Below are 18,878 nucleotides of genomic sequence, written 5' to 3' on the forward strand. Positions count from 1 at the left end.
GGCTGCAGCCTCTGCCCCACCCCAGCCCGGCCAGGTCCGGGCGCTCCGACCCGCAGCGCGCTGAGGGGTCCTCAGGGCCCGTCCCGGCGACCCTGCTCAGTGAGGCCCAGGGGACGAAGGAGCTGAGGGGTCCACCCTCGCTGTGCCCCTCCCTATGCCCAGCAGGAGGGGCGCCACTCACCCTCCCGCCAACCCATCCAAACGCCCCCGGGACACAAAAGTCCTGAATCAGCCCAAGCGGCAGGCAGCTCAGCCTTGCGCAGAGCTCTAGAGTCCAGCAAGCCCGAAGCCCACAGCCTCCAAAGCCGGCGCCTCCCCTCTGCGACCGGCCCCCTCTGGACTGTGCACAGTGAGTCTGAGAAGCTCAGGCCCAAGCGAAAAGCCGGGCGGCAAATCCATGCCAACACGGGGATCGCACAGGCAGGAGCAGACAGGACACTGCTCCCCGCCCAGGGCACAGCTCAGGCAAAGACCCAGGGTGTGACCTGTGCAGGGAGCTGTCCTGGGAGCCTGGCTGTCTTCTATTTCTGCTCTCTGTCCAGCCGTGGGCTCCCTCCCCAGAGAGAGCCAAGCTTGTGGAGGGCAGAGTGTCATCAAGGGCCATCTGGAAGGGGGTGTCCAGCATGGGTCCGTCATCCATTCGCCAGACCTGGCGGGACCCGTCTGGGAGCCAGGGCCTTTGGAACTCTGGAAGGATGGGTTACAGGAAGGGGACATGTGAACGGACCCTGTCCCCAGAGCTCGCTCCTCCCACCTCCCTGCAGGCCACAGCACCAGGTCCTTGTCTTAGCCTGGAGCCCTCCTTCTTTGCTTTCTGTTGAAACCCAGCTTGTGCTTTGTGGTCTGCCCCCCTCCCCCAAGACTGCCTGTCAGGACTCAGGACTGGGGGATCTGTCCTCTCTGCTGCAGGGACTTCAGCCTGTCTGTTCTGGGCTGCAGGCCATGTCCCTGAGTTCACCTAACTGCAGATACCCCCTTATTTTTTTGAGACATGGTTTCACTGTGTAGTGCAGACTGATCTTGAACTGACTGCTGTCCTCCTGCCTCAGCCTCCTGAGTGCTGGATTACAGGCGTGTGCCACCACCGCCAGCCAAACACCCAGTCTGCAGGCCCAGTGTTGGCCTGGGGTGCTCCTCGAGTTAGGTGAGACCTGCCCCCAGGGGGGCTGAGGTTGGCCTAAAGCCGTGTGGCAAGGGCCCCCACTGAGGCACAGTGGGCCCAGGGCTGTAGGACGCCTGCTTGGGGGTGGAGGCTGGGGCGGGCGCCAGCCTGGCTCCCAGAGGTGGCTGATCCTGGAGCAGGACCTAGGGACAGGGATGACCTGAAGGCACAGGTGGCATCTCAGGGACTGTGGAGCCCCGGAGAGGGGCTGGCAGGGGCGTGAAGGTGCAGGATGAGGGGACCCCTCTCCGAGGCCTGCGACTGGCTCATTTGCATGCAGGGGCCACCAAGGCGAGAGCCGCGGCTGCCACTGCTGCCGCCGCCGCCACGCGGATTCGAGCGGAAGCTCTGCTCCCGGCGCTCCCTCTGTTCTTGTCTCTCTCAAGGTCAGAGCCCGAGCGGGGACAGGAACAAAGGTGGCGCGTCCCCCGTTCCACCGCCCTGCACCCACCGGCCGCCATGGAGCACTGGCCAGGCAGTGACAGGAGGGAAGGGCTGGCTGCTCTGGGGACCCCAGGGCCTGTCCCTTCCCTGGCAGGTGCTGTCCCAGCCTAGGGATTTACTGGGGTGAAGGGTCAACTGGGGAGGCTTCCCTGGAGTCAAGGGTCAGAGGTCAGGCTCACTGTGGGGCAAGGGTCACGCAGGGTCACAGGACCTAGATCTGGGTCTGGGGCTCTGACGAAGCTGCCCCGTCCACGAGGGTCTGCACCCCTGGGCTGGCAGCAGACCCACTCTCAGGAGGGTCCTCCCTGCCCGAAGCCCTCACTCACCCCTACCGGCCACCCAGCTCCAGGGCCGGACCGCAGGGCCAGGACCAGCTCACACAGCCCCTCGGCCTTCAAAGGGCACAGCACCAAGCAGGAGGCTAAAAATATGCAGGGAGAAATTTCTCATTACAGAGTAAATTGGACCAGATCCACCGCCTGCCTCGGTGGGGGCACCTTCAGGAGTGGTGCGGCTGCAGGGTCAGGCAGCTGGGGCCCTCAGGCCGTCCTCACCTGTGTGACAGGGACAGGCATGAGGGGCACGCAGGGTCTGCACGGAGAGGCCGGGGCACAAAGCCCTGACTTAGAAAGTGAAAGGTGCCCCTTCTCCAGCTGGGAGGATGACACCCTTGTCCCACTGACCTTAGAGGCGTGGGCCTGACCTCAGTGGTGTGGACTCTTAGACACCTGCACTGAGACCAGCACGGGCCCCCAGGCACCATGTCCCTGCTGCTTCGTCGCCCCTGCCTCCCCCTACCCCGCTCCAGGCCAGGCACAGACTGCCTTCCCACAGCAACTGCCGGCGGCCACCGCCCCTGGAGGTGGTGCCGATGCCGCTTGGTGCTGTCCCCAGGGCCGAGCTCTGCTCTGGCTGGGCTGGGGAAGCATCACAGGCCCGGTTTACGGTGCTTCTCAGAGCCACGGTGGCTGCGCTCCTGGGAAGCCACACCTGTCAGGGACAGACACTGGTGAGTGTACCTGGGGCGGGCACCCAGGCCACCCACAAGAAGGGACAGGAGTACGATGCAGGTGGGGCTCAGTCTGCCGGAGACCCCCAACCTCATCGATGGGAAAATGAGGTTCCTTTGGCCCTGGGGCCCCAATCTGGCCTGTAAAGCCACCTCGCCCCTGTCACCATCTCCATGTCCCACACAGGACACTGAGGCTGGGATGGAAGTTATGAACAGGACCCAAACCCAGACCTGAGATCGGAGCTGGAGGGTGGGCACCTTGGGGAACACCGGGGGGAGGGGAGGGGCTGGGGCCCTTGAAGGTGACACCATGTGTGGCCCCTTGTGCTGCCATCCTGCGTCTACATAGCTATGTTGTGTCCTGCAGGCACAGGGCGCTGGTGCACAGTGTGTACACACGTGCGTGCACAGCACACACACACCGAGGCCAGTCTCGCAGCGGTGGTGACAGGCGCAGCGGGGAAGCGCGAGACCCACCCTCCCGGCTCCGGATGGTGGTACAGGTCTCTCCTGACCTCATTACAGTAATTGCCGTGCCTTTTGAAGTTCAGAGACGGATGGCTCAGGGCTGTGGGAAGGGGGCGCAGATCGGAGGTTGGGGGCCGGGGGCAGTATCTTTGCGCCTGTTAAGAGCGGGTCCCTACAGGTCCTTCGTGCACCGATGGGGAGCGGGGCAGATGGGCAGGAGCCAACGGGGCCGGGTCTCCCACCGCAGCCTCTCCGCAGGACCCGCTGACCTGAGTCCCGGGTTGCAGTTTGGCTCCGGGAGTCGCCTGCGAAGGCGGCGCGAGATTGCCACCTGGCGGCCAAGCCTCCGCATTACACAGCAGAGGAGGCTCGGCGAAGTGGCGCTTAGACCTCTGGCTGCAGGGCAGCCCCTCCTCTGCATCTATGAGGCAGAACTACAGAGCGCTGCGTGCGCCAGAGCCAGTGCTGCCCGGGGGCTCACAGGGGAACCACCATGGACCACCGTCCTGGGCTCAGGCTAATGACTACCTCCCTCAATCACACCACAGCCCCGGCTCTTCTGGAAACCCCAACTGGCTGAAGATACAGGGGGCTGAGGCTTGGATTGCTCAGGTCACTCCCAAGCCCCAGGCTGAAGGTGGCAAGGCAGAGAGACCCCCGGACCAGGGCTTTAAGGGATGAACAGAAGTTCGTTCTTGAAACAAATAACAGGCCAGGCCTTGTCCTAGGCAATTGCAGACAGGTTCTCCCTACCTCTGTCTCCCATGTGAGATTCACCTGACCATGTGGATAGCTGGGACAGTGACTGCGGCCCAGCCTGGTCTCAGTAATGACACTCCAGCCTGCCTCTCACCCACCCAGCCAGGTGGGCCCCTGGGGAGTCAAGGTGGGGCTGGCCCTTGGTGCACAACCATGGCTTCCTTTATTGTCAACAGCCCCACAGGAAGGGGCTTCCTGACAGGCCCCGCGGGCCTCGGAGCAGGGCTGCCAGGTCCTCTGGACAGGGAGTGGCACAGCTCAGTCCGTCTGAGGGCCTCTGGATCTGGGGCAGCTGCAGCTGGGCCCCAGTGGCTTTCACACGGCTCCCTCGGCCAGGCGGTGGCGGTGTGCTGAGCGGGGATCCAGGTACGCCGGGGGCTCCGGGAGGCAGCTGGAGGGCTGCCGTCTCGTCCTTCCCCATGGCCCCTAGGAACCTGCCTACCTCACAGCAGCATCTGGAAGGGGAAGGGGACAGGGTGAGAGGAGAGGCCGGCGGGACACCCACCCGCACTGGCACCAAGTGGGAAGGGGGTTGCCAGCCTGGAACCCGCCTCCTGTGCTGTGTCCCCTTCAGCTGGGCTGTGCCCTGTCTCCATGCCTGCCAATCTCTAGCAGTCCAGGGTCCTGAGGGCATCTAGGCAGGTCCTCGCCTCCATCCCACCCTACTTCCGGCCAGCCTCAGGGCCTTCAGCCTGCCGGTCCGCTGCTCCAGATGCTGGTCCCGGTCCTGCTCCCTGTCCCCCAACAGACCTTCTCAACCCACCTCTCCACCCTGGAATCAGGGTGGCCATCAGGGTGAGGTCTACAGCATCTCACTTATTATTTGTATTTTCCAGTACTGAGGATGGAACCTGGGGACTTTGCACTGGGCTATGTTACTAGCCTTTTAAAAAAACTTTGTATTTTGGGTTTTAAGTTGTCCAGTTGGGCCCAAACTCACAGTCCTCCTGCCTCGGCCTCCCAAAGTGCTGGGATGACAGGCATGTACCACCATGCTCAGGCCCTTGGGGAATCTTAAGGAGGATCACAAGCCTTGCCCAAGCAGTAGTGGCCTGAGCACCGAGCTTGGGACCCCTGCCCTGTCCGTGACTCCAGCCACCCAACCCGGCCCTCACTCATGGCCCTGGAGGCCAGCAGGGCTTCCCTACCATCTCAGGATTCTTGACTGGAAGACTGTCTCCTCCTCACTGTCTAGGGAGGCCATGTCGCCGGGGTCCTCAGTGTTGGCCAGGAGCCCGTACCGCCTCCGCTGTGGCTTTTTCAACCTGCACGAGGTCCAGACCCGCCCACTCAGCGGCTGTGGGGGCACCACTGATACCCGGCCCTGCTGCCCTCCACCCCACAGGACTCCCAGCCTCCTGCCTAATCGCGTCTGTGTCCTTGCTGCCCTCCAGCCGCAAGGATTACTGATTATTCTCTTGACAGTAACAGCAATGGACACCTCTCTCGGTGCCAGGATACGTATCGCGCTCCTGCTTTGCTGCTGTAGTCTTTGGGCCGGGCCATCCGGCCAAGTCACTAAATGAGTGGGGCGTCTCCGCGCCGCGGAGGCAAGCAAGGAGGGAAAAAGGGTGACAGGCGATCCATGGTGCGGCCAGCGAGGTACGTGGAAATTCATTAGCCACCGGGGCGGCTGGACTGTAGTGACCAGGAGGGACGTGGTCATCGGTGCGAGGACCCTTCCAAGGCCCGCCAGGAGAAAAGCCAAAGACAAAGGCTAGGCGCGCACAAGAGGCCTGGACCACAGACACCGGCGGCCAAAGGGCCTGGCCGGAAAGAGAGGGCGGGGTCAGCAGGCGCCCCACAGGGGCGCGGAGGACCGAGCTGGGCCCCAAAAGGCGAGGACAGGGATCGCGGACATCGCTCGGGAGGGATGAAACCCTCGGGAAGGTGGCCAGGGCCCGACACTGCTCCATCTGGAGAAGGGGATGCAGCACTCAGAAGCTGCAGTGAGCAAGCAGATGCCACGACCCCAGACCCAGTGGGGGGCCTGGAGGGGTGGGGCGAGCAGAGCGGTCACGTGATCGCCCCACGATCTTGGCGTCACAGCCGCCCCCCCACCTGCCCCCAGCACATGATGCTCAGAGCGCGCGCCGATTGGCTGCTGCGAGGCGTTGGCCGCGTAAACTGACGCACCTGAACGCCCGGATGAGGAAGTAGACAAGGGCCAGGCCAGCGAGACCCGTGAGCACCAAGAAGGAGCGTAGCAGCGGCGAGCCGGTCGCACCCGCTGGCCAAGCGTGCGTGCTGTTGTGTGGCGCTCCCGGCTGGCTCCCGTTAGCCGGCGAGGGCGGCAGCGAAGGCGCTGCTAGCGCTGGGTGCGGCGACGGAGGCGTACTGTTCTCAGCCCCGCACAGCGGCTCGGAGAGCAGCGCGAGCAGCAGCAGCAGCGGCAACAGCACGCGCGGCCCCATGGCCCGGCGGAAGCGGTGGCCGGGCCCCGCCCCCGCACGCAACTGCCAGTCAGACTCGTGGAGGTGGCGCCAGCCAATGCTCAGTAGGGGCGTGACTTTGAGGCCGGAAGTGCCCTTGGCACCGCCCCCGCACGCGGGCTGGGCCGGGAAGCGCGTCTCGAGCGAGCGCAGGCGGCGGCACCCTCTGCACGCCGCAGGTTGCTCACGGCGGCTCTGCCCCAGGACCCTGTCCCACGGACTCGCCCGATCACCCGCGCCCGCCGCCACCCTCCCGGGCCCCAGCGGACAGAGTCGGGGTTAAGGTGGCCACAGACGGCGGAGGTGTCGACCCAACAGCAGACAGCGGGCTCGGTCACACAGGCTTTATTGAGACCCGCGCCCCGCCCGCGCAGGCGCCGCTCCGCTGCCCTCTCCGGCGACCACGCCGCCGTCCCGCGGCTCCTCCGCAGACTCCGGGCCAGCGCTGTGGGTCCTGCAAGGGGGCGGCAGTGAGCGGGGGCGAGGACGGGGCGCCCGCACCCCCAGCCCGGCACTTACCGGGCGGCCGGGCCGCTGTCTCTGGCTCCTTCCCTGCGTTTCCCGCGGAGATGTCACCTCTGCGGTCATCGATCTCGCCCCCTCGGGCCGGGTCTCGTCACCCTGCAAAGCAAAGCCGCGTCACCCTGAGTCCCTTGGGCATGCGCCCCTCCCCGCCCAGGAACCGTTCACAGCTCCTAGCGGTCCAGCCGACCCGGCCGCCCTCGGGACGGGCCTGGCGCGCCGGGACACCGAGGGCTGCGGCCGGCGGCGGGAAAGGCGGGCTCGAGACAGCAAAACCCTGCAGGCCGCGCGTGGTGGTCCCTGTCCTGCAAGCGGATCGCGCCTACCGTGAAGGCTGGGGCCGGGCCGCAGGCAGGAGGGGCCCACGGCCAGGCCTGACTTTAGTGCTAGCCTGATTGACAAAATACGTAAAAATAAAAAAGGAAAACCAAAAAGCAGTCAAAGGAACATTCCCCGGGCAGTTAACAGTAGTTTCAAAGAGCTCTGGACAAGGAGGGATGCGGACACGAGCGGAAGGCGTTACCTCGAGTTACAGGGCCAGCGGCACAGGGGCGCTAGCCAAGGGAGCAGCGTGCATCTCAGAGGTTTCTGTTGGGCGCACAACACGTCTGTCCTCCGAGGCTGCGGCTTCATAGGCTAGCAGAGAACGCTCAGAACTCGTGAAGCACAGCAGAGCTAGCTACCGGCCTGCTCCGGGTCCGCCGGGGCGCGCACCGTCCCTCTCTGCCCTGCTGCTCGGCTAAGGTTCTACGGTCAACGCCAGGTGCCCGGGCGTCCGCTGACCCTGCTACGCTGCCCGCCCCGTCGAGCCCTCCTGCTGCCTGCACCAGAAGCCTCGAGGGGCTCCCCGCGCCCATCCCCTTGCTGCCTCACCTAACCCGAGGGGCAGCCAGCGGCTCTCGGGCCGGCCCCGGCCCCGGCCCTGCACCTGCCTTCCTCCTCCTCTAGCGCTCTGCGGGCTCCGTGCTCCGCGGCCCAGGCTGCCTGGAGAGCCCGCAGCACGGTGTGTTGTGCAACGAAGGGAGATTGTCAGAGCAAGGTTTGTTTCACACGGTCTTTTAATCGGCTTCGTAAAGCCAAAGAAAACTGAGTACAAGAATTCCTTAGCCACTGCGAATACAACATCGATGGAGTATGCGTACGTCTTCTGGTAAAAAAGGACAATATAAATAAATGTCTTCAAAAACCTCAGCGCCTCTGCACGGCTCCCGCGGGCGCGATGCATGGCGGGCACAGGGCGGCCTCTCCGCGGCCGGCCGCTGTCCTACCCGGCTACCCTCAAACGGCACGTGGAGTCCCAAAAAGCCACAGCTTGCTCAGCTTCTGGCAAAGAGCGGATCCAGAGTCCATTCAATCTTAGTGAAAGGAATGGAGGCGCCCAACTTCATGGGTGACCCCACAAAAAAAGAATCAATAAAAGCAACACAACCAAAACCAAAATCCAAAAACCCATACAACAGGGCTGGGGTACAACTCAGTGGCAGAGCAGTGGCCTAACATGCGAGGCCCTCGGTTTGATCCCCAGCACCACAAAAGTAAAAGTAAAAATAAAAAAAGTAAAATAAAATAAAATAATAATAATAAAAAAAAAAATCACACAACCCCCGATAGTTTCTTAAAAAGCTATGGTTCATGGTTTAAAAAAAAAAAAGTAAACTCAGAAGTACTTTTCAAAACGCCTTCAAAAACCATAAAAACAGCGCTTCCTTAAAAAGCAAAGTCTAGTCATGAGGCCATCTCGGGGGTCAGAAGCAGTCAGGCAGGGTTGACAAGATTGGAACAGAAATGACTACAAAAGTGGGAATACAAGGAGGTGTGTTCACTACACATCAACGATTCAGCGCAGCTCCCAAAATCTTTAAATATACAGCCATGGAAGGACGGTCTTGAGCAGGAAGGATTGTTACTCGTTGTGTGTAGCTGAGGACAAGAAGCAGGCAGAGTGTAAAGGCGCTGAAGCACGCGACAGGATGCAGCATCCATGCCCAGCGCAGCCCCGGAAGGCGGGCGGCGCAGGCTCGGAGCCACCTCCCCCCTTGGCGTGGGCGGGCACCTACGCTGCCTGCACAGCCCTGGAGGCCCTGTCCTTCGTCACTGACTTGGCTCTGTTCTGTGGCAGAATGGCTCTGAGAGGACAGACTTGTTTTTTGCGGGCAAGCACAGTAACAAGGTCTGAGCGTCCAGCCTAAGCCGCTCGAGAATGGAGGGCACAAGGGTTTGCTGAGCTCCCACCACAGGCCACACAGTGCAGCACCCTCGGAGCAGCACTTACCATAGCTGTCGTAGCTGTCTCTGTAGGACCCCCCTGAGCTCCGGTCACCGTATCCACCACCCTGACTCCGGCTGCAGAAGGCACAGATGTGGATGCTGAAGGGCACGGGCACCTGCTGACCTAGGCTCCAGTCCCATACCCACTCCCCATGACAGGAACACTGACAGGACTAACTTGAAGTGGATGTTGGAAACTGCCAACAGGCCAAAAACAGGTACACTCTAGAAGGCTGACACAGGAGATCACTGCCAAGGTTGAGGCAGGCCTGGGCTACACAGCGAGTTCAAAAGCAGCCTGAACTACACTGTGAGATGCTCTCTGTCTCAAAACACCAAAAAAGAACTTGAATTTGATGTAGGGACTCACTAAGACCCTTTCTCATGGGCTGGGGATGTGGCTCAGTGGTTGAGCTCTTGCCTTGCATGCACAAGATCCCCAGCACCACCACTAGAAAGAAAAAGACCCTTTCTCAAAATCAGAACTGAAAAACAGCCAGGTGTGGTATCATACACCTGTAATCCCAGCAGTCAGGCAGCCGAGGCAGGAGGATTGCTGTGAGTTCAAGGCCAGCCTGGGCTACACAGTGACTTCAAGGTGAGCCTGAACTGCATAGTGAGACCCTATCTCAAATAGACACACACACACACACACACAAAAAAAAGCCTGGGGATTCCTGGGGCTCTATCCCCAGTATAGGGCAGTATAACAACAACGAAAACCCAAAACCAAAAAGCCCTGCCACCTCAGGGCTGGCTGGGGACTAGGCTCAGCACTTACTTTGCATGGTTGAAGCACAGCTCAATTCTCCCCTAAGCTTCTGCCACCCCAGCTGGGAACCCACACTGGACTCTGTACAGAAGTCCTGAGCCTCTCCCTGGCTCTGGGATCCTCACCTGCTGTAGTAGTCTCTGGAGCCACCATAGCCCCCACTTCGGGAATCAAAGCGACCACCGCCATAGCCACGGTCCCCTCCCCCTGTAGGAGTCAGACAAAATAAATGAGTGCCAGCTCCACTGGCAGCAACCCACCCCACCCCCAAGTGCTCAGACTCACCTCTGGAGAACCCACGGCCCCGGCCTCGGCCCCCTCGGAAGAAGCCCCGGCCTCCAGCAGAGCCACCTCGGTACCCTCGGGATCGGTTGTCAGAAGACTTGCCGGCCTGGTCAACACGGATCTGTCGCCCGTCCACTGACTGGGACCAGATGTTGGCTGGGTCAGCCTCTGCAGCTCCCTGTCCTTGGGAGGTGGGGCTCACCCTGGGCACCCCCACCACAGGATCTCACCTTCCCATTCATAGCCATCATGGCATCCTTGGCATCGTCAATGTTTTCAAAGGTGACAAACCCAAAGCCCCTCGATCGCTGGGTCTCCCTGTCTTTCACCACCACCACTGTGCAGGGAGAAAGGCCTGCAGTTAGCGCCTGGCATCCCCACAGGAAGCCCCACTGGCCAGCAGCCCACCCACCTCACCTTCAGCAATCTGGCCATATTTGGAAAAGACCTGCTCCAGCGACTGCTCGTTGGTGTCAAAACTCAGCCCTCCTACGAAAAGCTTTCCTTCATCTGATGCCATGGTGGCCTGTGGCAAACAAACAGCGCTAGAGCTTTAAATACGTTCGAGAGAGGGCCAGAATTCCTGTCTCACTGCCAGGGGGTTCAAACTAGCAGCAGAACACATGCAGGACTGTCCCATGAATGACTGTCCCACGGTTTTTTTTTTTTGTCTTTCTAAAACAGGGTTTCACTATGCAATTCAGGCTGGCCTTGAGCTCACTTTGTAGTTCAGGCTGGTATCAAACTCACGATTCTCCTGCCTCAGCCTCCTGAGTGCTGGGATTACAGGAGTGCGCCACCTGGCTCAGCTAACTTTCCCCACTTCTATGCCAGTGGTACCAGCCATCTGACGGGACAGCGACACACTATCACTGGTGGTTCAGCCGGCCGGAACCTGTTAAAGAGCTTTGTCTCTCAGGGCTGGGGATTTAGCTCAGCGGCACAGCACTTGCCTGGCAAGCGCGAGGTCATCAGTTCAATCCCAGGTACCGGGGAAAAAAAACAAAACGAAACAAAAAAGAGCTTTGTCTCTCACCATCCCCTCCTCCTATTTTACACAAGTGCTAAACTCTTCCTGAGGATAAAAAACCGAGAAATAATTCTAATGCTCTTTAATATATTCCAAACCTAGCCGGCCGTGGTAGTACATGTCTGCAATCCCAGCACTCGGGAGACTGAGGCAGGAGGATCATTGTGAGTTCAAAACCAGCCTGGGCAACAAAGTGAGCTCAAGGCCAGGCTGAACTGCATAGTGAGACCGTGTCTCAAAAACACTACCCGCCCCCCGCCCCAAAAAAAAAGACAAAAAAAATCCAAATCTACACGTAGGACTTTTTTCTTTTTGCAGTACTGCGAAGTGACCTCAGGGCTTTTGCACTGAGCTACATACTTAGGCCTTTTAAACTTTGAGATAGGGTCTTGCTAAATCACTTAGGCTGGGCTCAAACTCTCAATCCCCAGCCTCCTGAGTGCTGGGATTACAGGTCTGTGCCACCGTAAATCACTAGGGTTTTTTGGGTTTTTTTTTTTGGCTTTTTGAGGCAGGTCTCATTATGTACCTCATGCTGGCTGGAACTCTGAAACAATCCTCCAGCCTCACCCTGGCTCACTAGGGCTTCTTAGTACAAGTGTCCCCTTTCATAATAGTGGGGTGATCTACTAAACCATCAGATGTCCATACAACTCTGGACAAGGCATAGAGGGTGCTTTGTGTGTGTTTGTGTGTAACTGGAGATCCAAATCAGGGATCCTCTACTGGCCTTTAATTTTTTTATTTTTTGAGACAGGGCCTCACTATGTCATCCAGGCTGGCCTCGAACTTGTGGTGATCCCCCTGCCTCAGCCTCCTGAATGCTGGGACTACAGGTGTGCAACACCACACCTGGTTTTTAAGTTTTTATTTTGGCACAAGGTTTTCCTAAACTGTCCAGGAGGTTAAGTTGTAGGTGGGTTTTCAATAGAGTGCTTTCTCCATCACTGTAAAGGGCCCAGAGAGTGCTCTCGAAGAGGGCAACCAGTCCCAGGGTGCTGCTGTCTTACACCACACGCCCACTTTCTAGCAGGGACTAGGGAAGGGTAAGCCCAGAGACCGAGATGCCCAGGGCCTCACTCCGGGAACCTGGCACTGGGAACGTGACTACTCAGGGGGGCGGGCATGCCGACTTGGGGAAAACATTTATTGGCGAGGCCGACCGCGGCCCAATGGTTAAGAAAAACCAGTACACGATTCGGCAGCCGTGATGCGGGATTGTGCCACCTCGGGGTTACACCTGGGGTTCAGAAGGAGACACGCACTAGAAATGAGAGCTAGCGGCTCAGCCCAGCGGGGCAGTCCTTCCCCATGTGCAATCTCGATGGCAAAATGGGAAGCCGAGGCTCAGCGAGCGCGGCGACTGGACGCGAACACCCGGGACCCGCAGCCTGAGAGCCGGCCCTGGAGCCCCGCCCCCCGCGCATGCGCTGAACGAGCGCCCTGCGCCACTCCATCCGGGGACTCGGAGCTCCCGCCATTTCGCCACAGAAGCCTCGAGCTCGCCGCCGCCATTTTGCTGCAGCGCCCGCCAAACCGGCGTCCCGGGCCTGAGTGGGGGGAGGACACTTTCCGGCCGCCGCTCAGCCCGGTCTCCCGCTGCCCCTCGCCCGCCGGACGGGCGGACTCCAACCCTAGGCCCGCCCCGGCACCGCCCCCTCCCAGGGGCGTGCCGCTGCGGCCCCACCTCGCCTGGGCGCCTAAGGCCGCCCGCCGCCCTGGGACCCTCGGAGCCGGCGCCGCCAGGGCCCTCACCGCTGAGTCGGGCAGGTCCCTGACGCAGGCGGGAAGACGGCACGGCACACCGACCAGAGCCTTCTAACGCGCGAGTGAAAGAGGGGCGCCGCGAGCCGTGTCTGATATACACCGCCGCCGGGCCCCGCCCGCTGTGCCCGCCCCCTGCGCTACGAAGGCCAATCGACGGCGCCGGGGAAAGCGGTCGTGCCTCATATTCATGAGCTGGGGGGCCGGGCCTACCTGCGTCACGCCCCTTCTCGTGCACTGGCGTCGGGTGTTCTGATTGGTCTGGATGGTTCGAGTCCGCAGTCTCCCGCCCTCGTGCGCGGGGGCGTGGCTGACCCACTTCCGCGTGCCCGCCCCCTAGCCTGAGGCGGAGAACAAAGGCCCTGGGTAGAGTCTGCTAAGGGGTTTCCGCCCACGATAGGGCTTTGCTTATACCCTGACATATCGACTCCACCCATATCTCCATCCTCGGCTCACAGACACCCCACCTTCATCTGAATCACTACGTCAATCCTGATAGCTTGCCGATATCGATGACATCCCAGGACTCCCAGTACCCAGAAGCTCTTGGATATGCTACTTCGTGCAGTCAACCCCGAGACCCACCTAAACCCCAACACTGAAAGTTCATTTGTAGGCATTTCAACTCCAATATTCTCCACAATCCCAATTCTTTCTTCTGCCTTTTTTTGTTTGTTTGTTTGTTTGTTTGTTTGTTTGGTTTTTTGAGACAGTGTCTCCCTATGCAGTTCAAAATGGCTTTGAGCTCACTTTGTAGCCTAGGCTGGTCTCAAACTCGCAGTGATCCTCCTGTCTCAGCCTCCCGAGTGCTGGGATTACAGGCGTGCGCCACCACGCCCGGCTTGCCTAACATTTTTTTGTTGTTGTTATCCTGCCCAACATTTTTGAGCTCCCCAGCTTCACCTAACCAAGTTTGCCTCCAAACCCCAACCTGCACCCATACTCCCAGCCCAACCCTGACTTCGCTCCCGCTCCTGTAATTGCATCACTGCACCCCAACATTCACCTCGATGGACACTTTTTACTGTTTGTTTGAGACAAGGTCTCACTATATAATGCAGGCTGGCCTTGAGCTCACTTATGTAGTCCAGGCCGGGCTCGAACTCACGGCGATCCTCCCGCCTTCACCTCCGAGTCGTTGGAATTACAGGCGTGCACCACCACGCCAGGTAGGCTGACACCCACCTCGATGTTGGCTTAGTAACTGCACAGGACATCAGCTCAGGCCTCGGGCTCCACACCTGCCATGTGGCCCGGCCATCCGCACGCTCACAGCCTGCTCACCACCCACTTGGAGCCAGCATAGGGCCAGGTCCACCCTGCCCTGTTTCTCCTCTTTGAGGAGGCACCCCCAGGAGGTCTCAAGAGCTCTGCAATTAGGATCCTCCTGCCTCAGGACAAACAGCTTGACAAGGACCCACACCCTTAAAACTGCTCCAGGGAGGAACCCCAAGACCTCTGGGGACCCCTCCTACACCCTCTTGATCTCATGCTGCTCTCCTGGCCCTGGTGGAAGAAGCGAGTATGGACCCTTCCCTGTGCACCCACACCTGAGACCCACACCACAGCTCAGACCCTCCGCAGACCGGTTGGGGGCAACTGGAGAAGAGGCCCCCACTTTGCTGAGAAGTCTCAGCTCCACTGCGGGCCTCAGACTGACTCTTATCCTCAAATGGGTCGAGGTGACCCACCTGTCTGCAGTGACACAGTGGCCAGGACCCCTGAGCAGCTCAAGGGCCCCTTCACCCCCCACGTGGTAGCCGCATGAGTCACGGCCCACCCCCTCTCCACACCGCAGCCCTCTTGTCCGTCAGCGGAAGCCTTCTGCTGCGTCAGCCACTCGTGCAGGGCGGTTATTAAAAGGATCAGAGCGACATCAGCACTCCGCTCCCTCGCCATGCAGGAGGGGCCCAGCCACCCAACCCCGTCATGCCCAGCCTAGACCCCTGCCCTTTCCGGCCTGTCCCCAGGGTGGGAGCGCCTTGTCCCGGGGAAGACCAGGGCTAAGGGGGTGCTCCCTGAGTTCCCAGCTCCCGGATCATTCTGAGACCCCTCCTCTTCTCAGATTCCGAGTCTCTTTTGCTGTTCCTAGTTTTGTAAAGAGCTGTGTTTATTCAGTCGTTCATTCATTCGTTCTGCCAACAACGAGTTATGAACTTTACTATCACCTAGCTGTTCCTGTGTGCCGGGCTCCGCAAGTCCCCACGGCCATCGGGTTCCCAGCGGAGTGTGGATGCCTGGGGGTGCCTGTCCTAGCACACGGCTCACCTGTGTAGTGGTGTCTCACAGTTTGCACCTGTCTCTGCACTTGTGTCCCGAGATTAACTGCGTCTGCGTGTTCCTGTGTCTCGGCCGTGTCACCATGACCCTCTTTTCTCTGCAGCAGGGTGCCTGGGATACATCCCTTTTCTTCACCCCCGCGGCCGCCCCTGCACCACCGGGATTTGGACCGAGTGCGCTGCCCTGCGTGGGCACGAGGGGGCGCCGCGGCCTAGCCGTCATCCAGGCCGCGGACTCCGGACCCACCCCCCGGGGCGGCAGCCAGCTGTGTGGCCGAGCGTGGGAGACCGAGTCCTGCTGCCGCCTCACCCCTCGCCGGCCCGCGCGGCCACCGCTGGCGTCCTCGACCCTCCCCCGCGGCCCTCTGCGCCAGTGTCCGAGGGTAGCAGGGGGTAGGAGGAGGGGCTCAATAACCGAGTGGGGGATCTAGGGGGTGCTATTCCAAGCCAGACGACCGTGGTCCGACCTGCCCGCTGGGGTTTCCCACAGGCCCGCAGGTGTCCGGGTCTGTCTGTCACCTCTGGGTCTCCCTACCCTGTATCTCTTCCTCTCTGCGACCCCACCCCACATCATTCACCCCCTTTTGGTACTGGAGATTAAACCTAGGGCCTTGGCACACCAAACGCTTTCTATTTTATTGTCTTGCGATAGGGTCTCACTAAGTAGCCCAGGCTGGCTTCAAACTTGCGGACGATCCTCCCGCCTCAGGCTTCCAAGTGCCGGAATTACAAGTGTTCACTGTCAAGGCCGGTTTCCGAGCCCTTTTAATCTTAATTTTGAGATGGGGGGGTTCTTGCTGAATTGCTAAATTACCCCGGATGGGGTCCCACTCGCGATCCTCCTGTCTCAGAAGGAGTGCAGGGATGCCGGACGCCACCGAATGCTCTTCATAATCCTCCTGCTTCCCAGTCCCAAGTCTCCCAGAGGGCGTCGGCCTCCGAGTCCCACGGTGGGTGAACCCCCTCCATCCAGTGCTGGGGCGCTGCCCTCCAACCGGCCCTCGCCCGGGACGTTGTCATGGAGATGGAGGCGGGGCCACCTGGTTCCCGTGCTGCCTACTCCACCCTCCCCGCGGGGCCGGGCACGCGGGACGCCAGGTCCTCCCCCGACCCTGGCTAATGATCGGGCGGGAGTAGGTAATGAGCGTCTGGGCCGGGGCCGGGCGTGGCCCGGGATGAAAGGCGCGTGTGTGGGGGGCACCCCGGGGCCGCGTAATTACCGCCCCCTCCTGGCCAGTGCACCTGGCAGCGCCCGGCGGGGGCGCGGAAGTGGGACCGTCCTGGCAGGGACTGCAGCCCGCCCAGCTGGCCCCGATCCGCGCGGCTCAGAGCCAGGGTGGGAGTGCGCACACCGTGTGCGTGTTGCCAGGTGTGCGCACACGTGTGCCCGTGGGCAGGGGACTCGTGGGCATGCACACGGAGAAAGGATTGCTAGGGCCTTTTTTTGTGTGGCGATACTGGGGTCTGAACCTAAGGCCTTTGCACTGAGCTATTCCCCGCGCTTTTTTTTTGTTTGTTTTTGGAGACAGGATCTTGCTAAATTGCTAAGTTGTCCAGGTTAGACTCGAACTCGTGATCCTCCTGCGTCAGACTCCCAGAGTGCTAGGATAAAAAGCACTCACCCTTTCCATTCCTGGTACCAAAAAAAAAAAGCATGCACCGTCACACTCAGCTGGACGCATGCTTGTGTAGACAGAAAATCCGGGCAGTGTGCAGGTGCACGGAAACCTGCGTGTGCGCAAGGACTCACTAGTCTGCACAGGGCACAAGGGGGATTCTGTTTAAGAATGCTTGGGGACTGGTGCTGGGGCCCGAAAGTGCACAGAACTCGGCATGTGGATGTGGGAGCAGCCAGGGACAGGGCTGGGTGCGTGTGACTCGGGTGGGCCGGGACCCACGGAGCATATGTGCCCATGCCTTGTGGCATGAGTCACGTCCCTGGGTGGGCACGCGTGCTGTGTGTCAGAGGCAGCCGGGGCCTCCCAGAATTTCAGGAAGCTGAGGGAGGAGTGCAGACTAGGAAGGGTTAAACTGCCCCTCCCCCCAGGTCCTACCTGCTCCGGATGTCTGCTTGGCTCCCTGGGTCCCTGGTTCAGCTGCCTGCACCCCAGGAAAGGCAGAGCGAGCGGCTGCAGCCCGCTCCTGGGATGGGGTCTGCAGGCAGCGGGGTGGGCCCTCGGGCTGGGGCAGTGCCTGAGCTCCCAGTGAGTCACCCCTCCCCACAAGGCCGAGTCATGTCCCAGGAATGCACTGGCTGCAGTTCCTCAGCTCCTGCCAGGGCCACGCCGGCCCAGCAGCCCAGGGCCAGGCCTTGAGCCACAGGGGGAGGCCCCAGTACAACACACATCCTGTGACGTGTGATGGGACACACACACACATACACACGCACGCGTGCCTGTGTGCAGCCACCTGTGTCTGCAGTGCACCCCTTGGGCGCCCACAAAGTCACACAAGCCCATCCTGCAGAGCCTCCGGTAACCCCACGGGCTGTGCACACCAGACAAACTGGAATGACAGCCAGAGGACACAGGGCTGCCAGGCCAGGCCTGCTGCTAGGCTCAACACCTGCTTGGTCTCTGTGCTCCTGACCCTGCAGGGACCAGGAGAGTGACGCCTTTCACCGAGGCACAGGAGCATGGTGACACAGTGAGGATAAGCATGCAGGGCAGGGACGTGCAGGGACTCGAATGTGTGCACACAGCACACAGGGAACATCTGTGAGATGCCAGAGCCCCTGCCCAGGTGCCTCACCTGTTCGAGGGATGACACACTCACTTTTTGTTTTGTTTTTAAAATACAGGGGCCAAGCAGGGCGTGGTGACTCACACCTGTAATCAATCCCAGCACTGGAGAAGCTGAGGCAGGAGGATACTGCGAATTTGAGGCCAGCCTCAGCTACAAAGTGAGTTCAAGGCCAGCCTGAAGTGCATAGCAAAACCCTATCTTGAAAAGACCAAAAAAAAAAAGATACAGGGGCCCGAGCCCAGGGCCTTCAACTGAGCTACATCCCCAGCTGTATTTACTTTTTTAGAAAGGGTCTCAGGATATCTCTAAATTGCCCAGGCTGGGCTCCAACTTTCCATCCTCCTGCCTCAGCCTCCACAGTGCTGTGCTGACTCGCCTGCACCCCCAGGGCCAGGTACTGGGTCTCTTTCTTGGCGTGCCCATACACAGAGGATCATCATTTATGTTGATTTCTCTACTTTGTATTTTCAACGTCAACTATAGCCCTTCCAGGTGGGGTAAAATAGGGCCTGTCTGTGAACCTCACCCATCTCTTACCTGTTTCCAGCCCAGGCCAGGGGCGGGAACTGGGTTCTAACTGCTGGAGGGTATGCAGATTGACTGCTTTGGACTGCTGGCCTTCTAGCCCAGCTGATCCAAGGGCATTATGGGGGAGGGCACTGCCTTACTTCTGGGGTGTCTGCTTCCCAGTGGTGGTTGTACAGTGTGATATGCAGGGCTGAAATTTCGTCAAGGGGAGGTCTTGGCCCAGTTAAAGTGAAGCTGCCTTTGCTTTTTTTTTTTTTTTTGCCTTTGAGACAGGGTTTTGCTATGTAGTTCAGGCTGGCCTCAACTCAGAGTAATCCTCCTGCCTCAGCCTCCCAGGTGCTGGGATTACAGGCATGTGCCACCACACCCATTTTTGTTGTTGTTTTTTGTGGTGCTGGGGATTGAAAC

At 60.2% G+C, this 18,878-nt stretch overlaps 2 protein-coding genes across 7 annotated transcripts; both read right to left on the reverse strand.

Annotated features, from left to right (window-relative positions):
• Positions 1-3,984: 3,984 nt before the first annotated feature.
• LOC106146226 (chromosome unknown open reading frame, human C19orf24) lies at positions 3,985-6,500 on the reverse strand. Of its 2 annotated transcripts, XM_005405980.2 has the most exons (3): positions 5,982-6,500; positions 4,994-5,110; positions 3,985-4,300 (listed from the first exon to the last, which is right to left on the reverse strand). In XM_005405980.2, coding segments are annotated over exons 1-3 (396 nt in total). In that variant the 5' UTR covers positions 6,260-6,500; the 3' UTR covers positions 3,985-4,299. The 2 variants fall into 2 exon arrangements, with proteins under 2 accessions (XP_005406037.1, XP_013360753.1); XM_013505299.1 differs by lacking the exon at positions 4,994-5,110 and having other exon boundaries at positions 3,990-4,300.
• A 106-nt stretch (positions 6,501-6,606) lies between these two features.
• Positions 6,607-13,018, reverse strand: Cirbp (cold inducible RNA binding protein). 5 transcript variants are annotated; one of them, XM_013505298.1, is made up of 7 exons: positions 12,910-12,996; positions 10,355-10,461; positions 10,125-10,263; positions 9,965-10,046; positions 9,072-9,142; positions 6,797-6,898; positions 6,607-6,731 (listed from the first exon to the last, which is right to left on the reverse strand). In XM_013505298.1, exons 2-7 carry the CDS (start codon positions 10,360-10,362, stop codon positions 6,612-6,614), a joined length of 522 nt encoding a protein of 173 aa, XP_013360752.1. In that variant the 5' UTR covers positions 10,363-10,461; positions 12,910-12,996; the 3' UTR covers positions 6,607-6,611. The 5 variants fall into 5 exon arrangements, with proteins under 5 accessions (XP_013360752.1, XP_005406042.1, XP_005406041.1 ...); XM_005405985.2 differs by lacking the exon at positions 6,607-6,731 and adding an exon at positions 10,542-10,650 and having other exon boundaries at positions 6,810-6,898; positions 12,910-13,018; XM_005405984.2 differs by lacking the exons at positions 6,607-6,731; positions 6,797-6,898 and adding exons at positions 7,840-8,719; positions 10,542-10,650 and having other exon boundaries at positions 12,910-13,018.
• Between the last annotated feature and the right edge of the window lie 5,860 nt (positions 13,019-18,878).

The sequence above is a fragment of the Chinchilla lanigera genome, unplaced genomic scaffold (genome assembly GCF_000276665.1).
Source record: "Chinchilla lanigera isolate Chin_1 unplaced genomic scaffold, ChiLan1.0 scaffold00094, whole genome shotgun sequence".
NCBI classification, from domain to species: domain Eukaryota; kingdom Metazoa; phylum Chordata; class Mammalia; order Rodentia; family Chinchillidae; genus Chinchilla; species Chinchilla lanigera.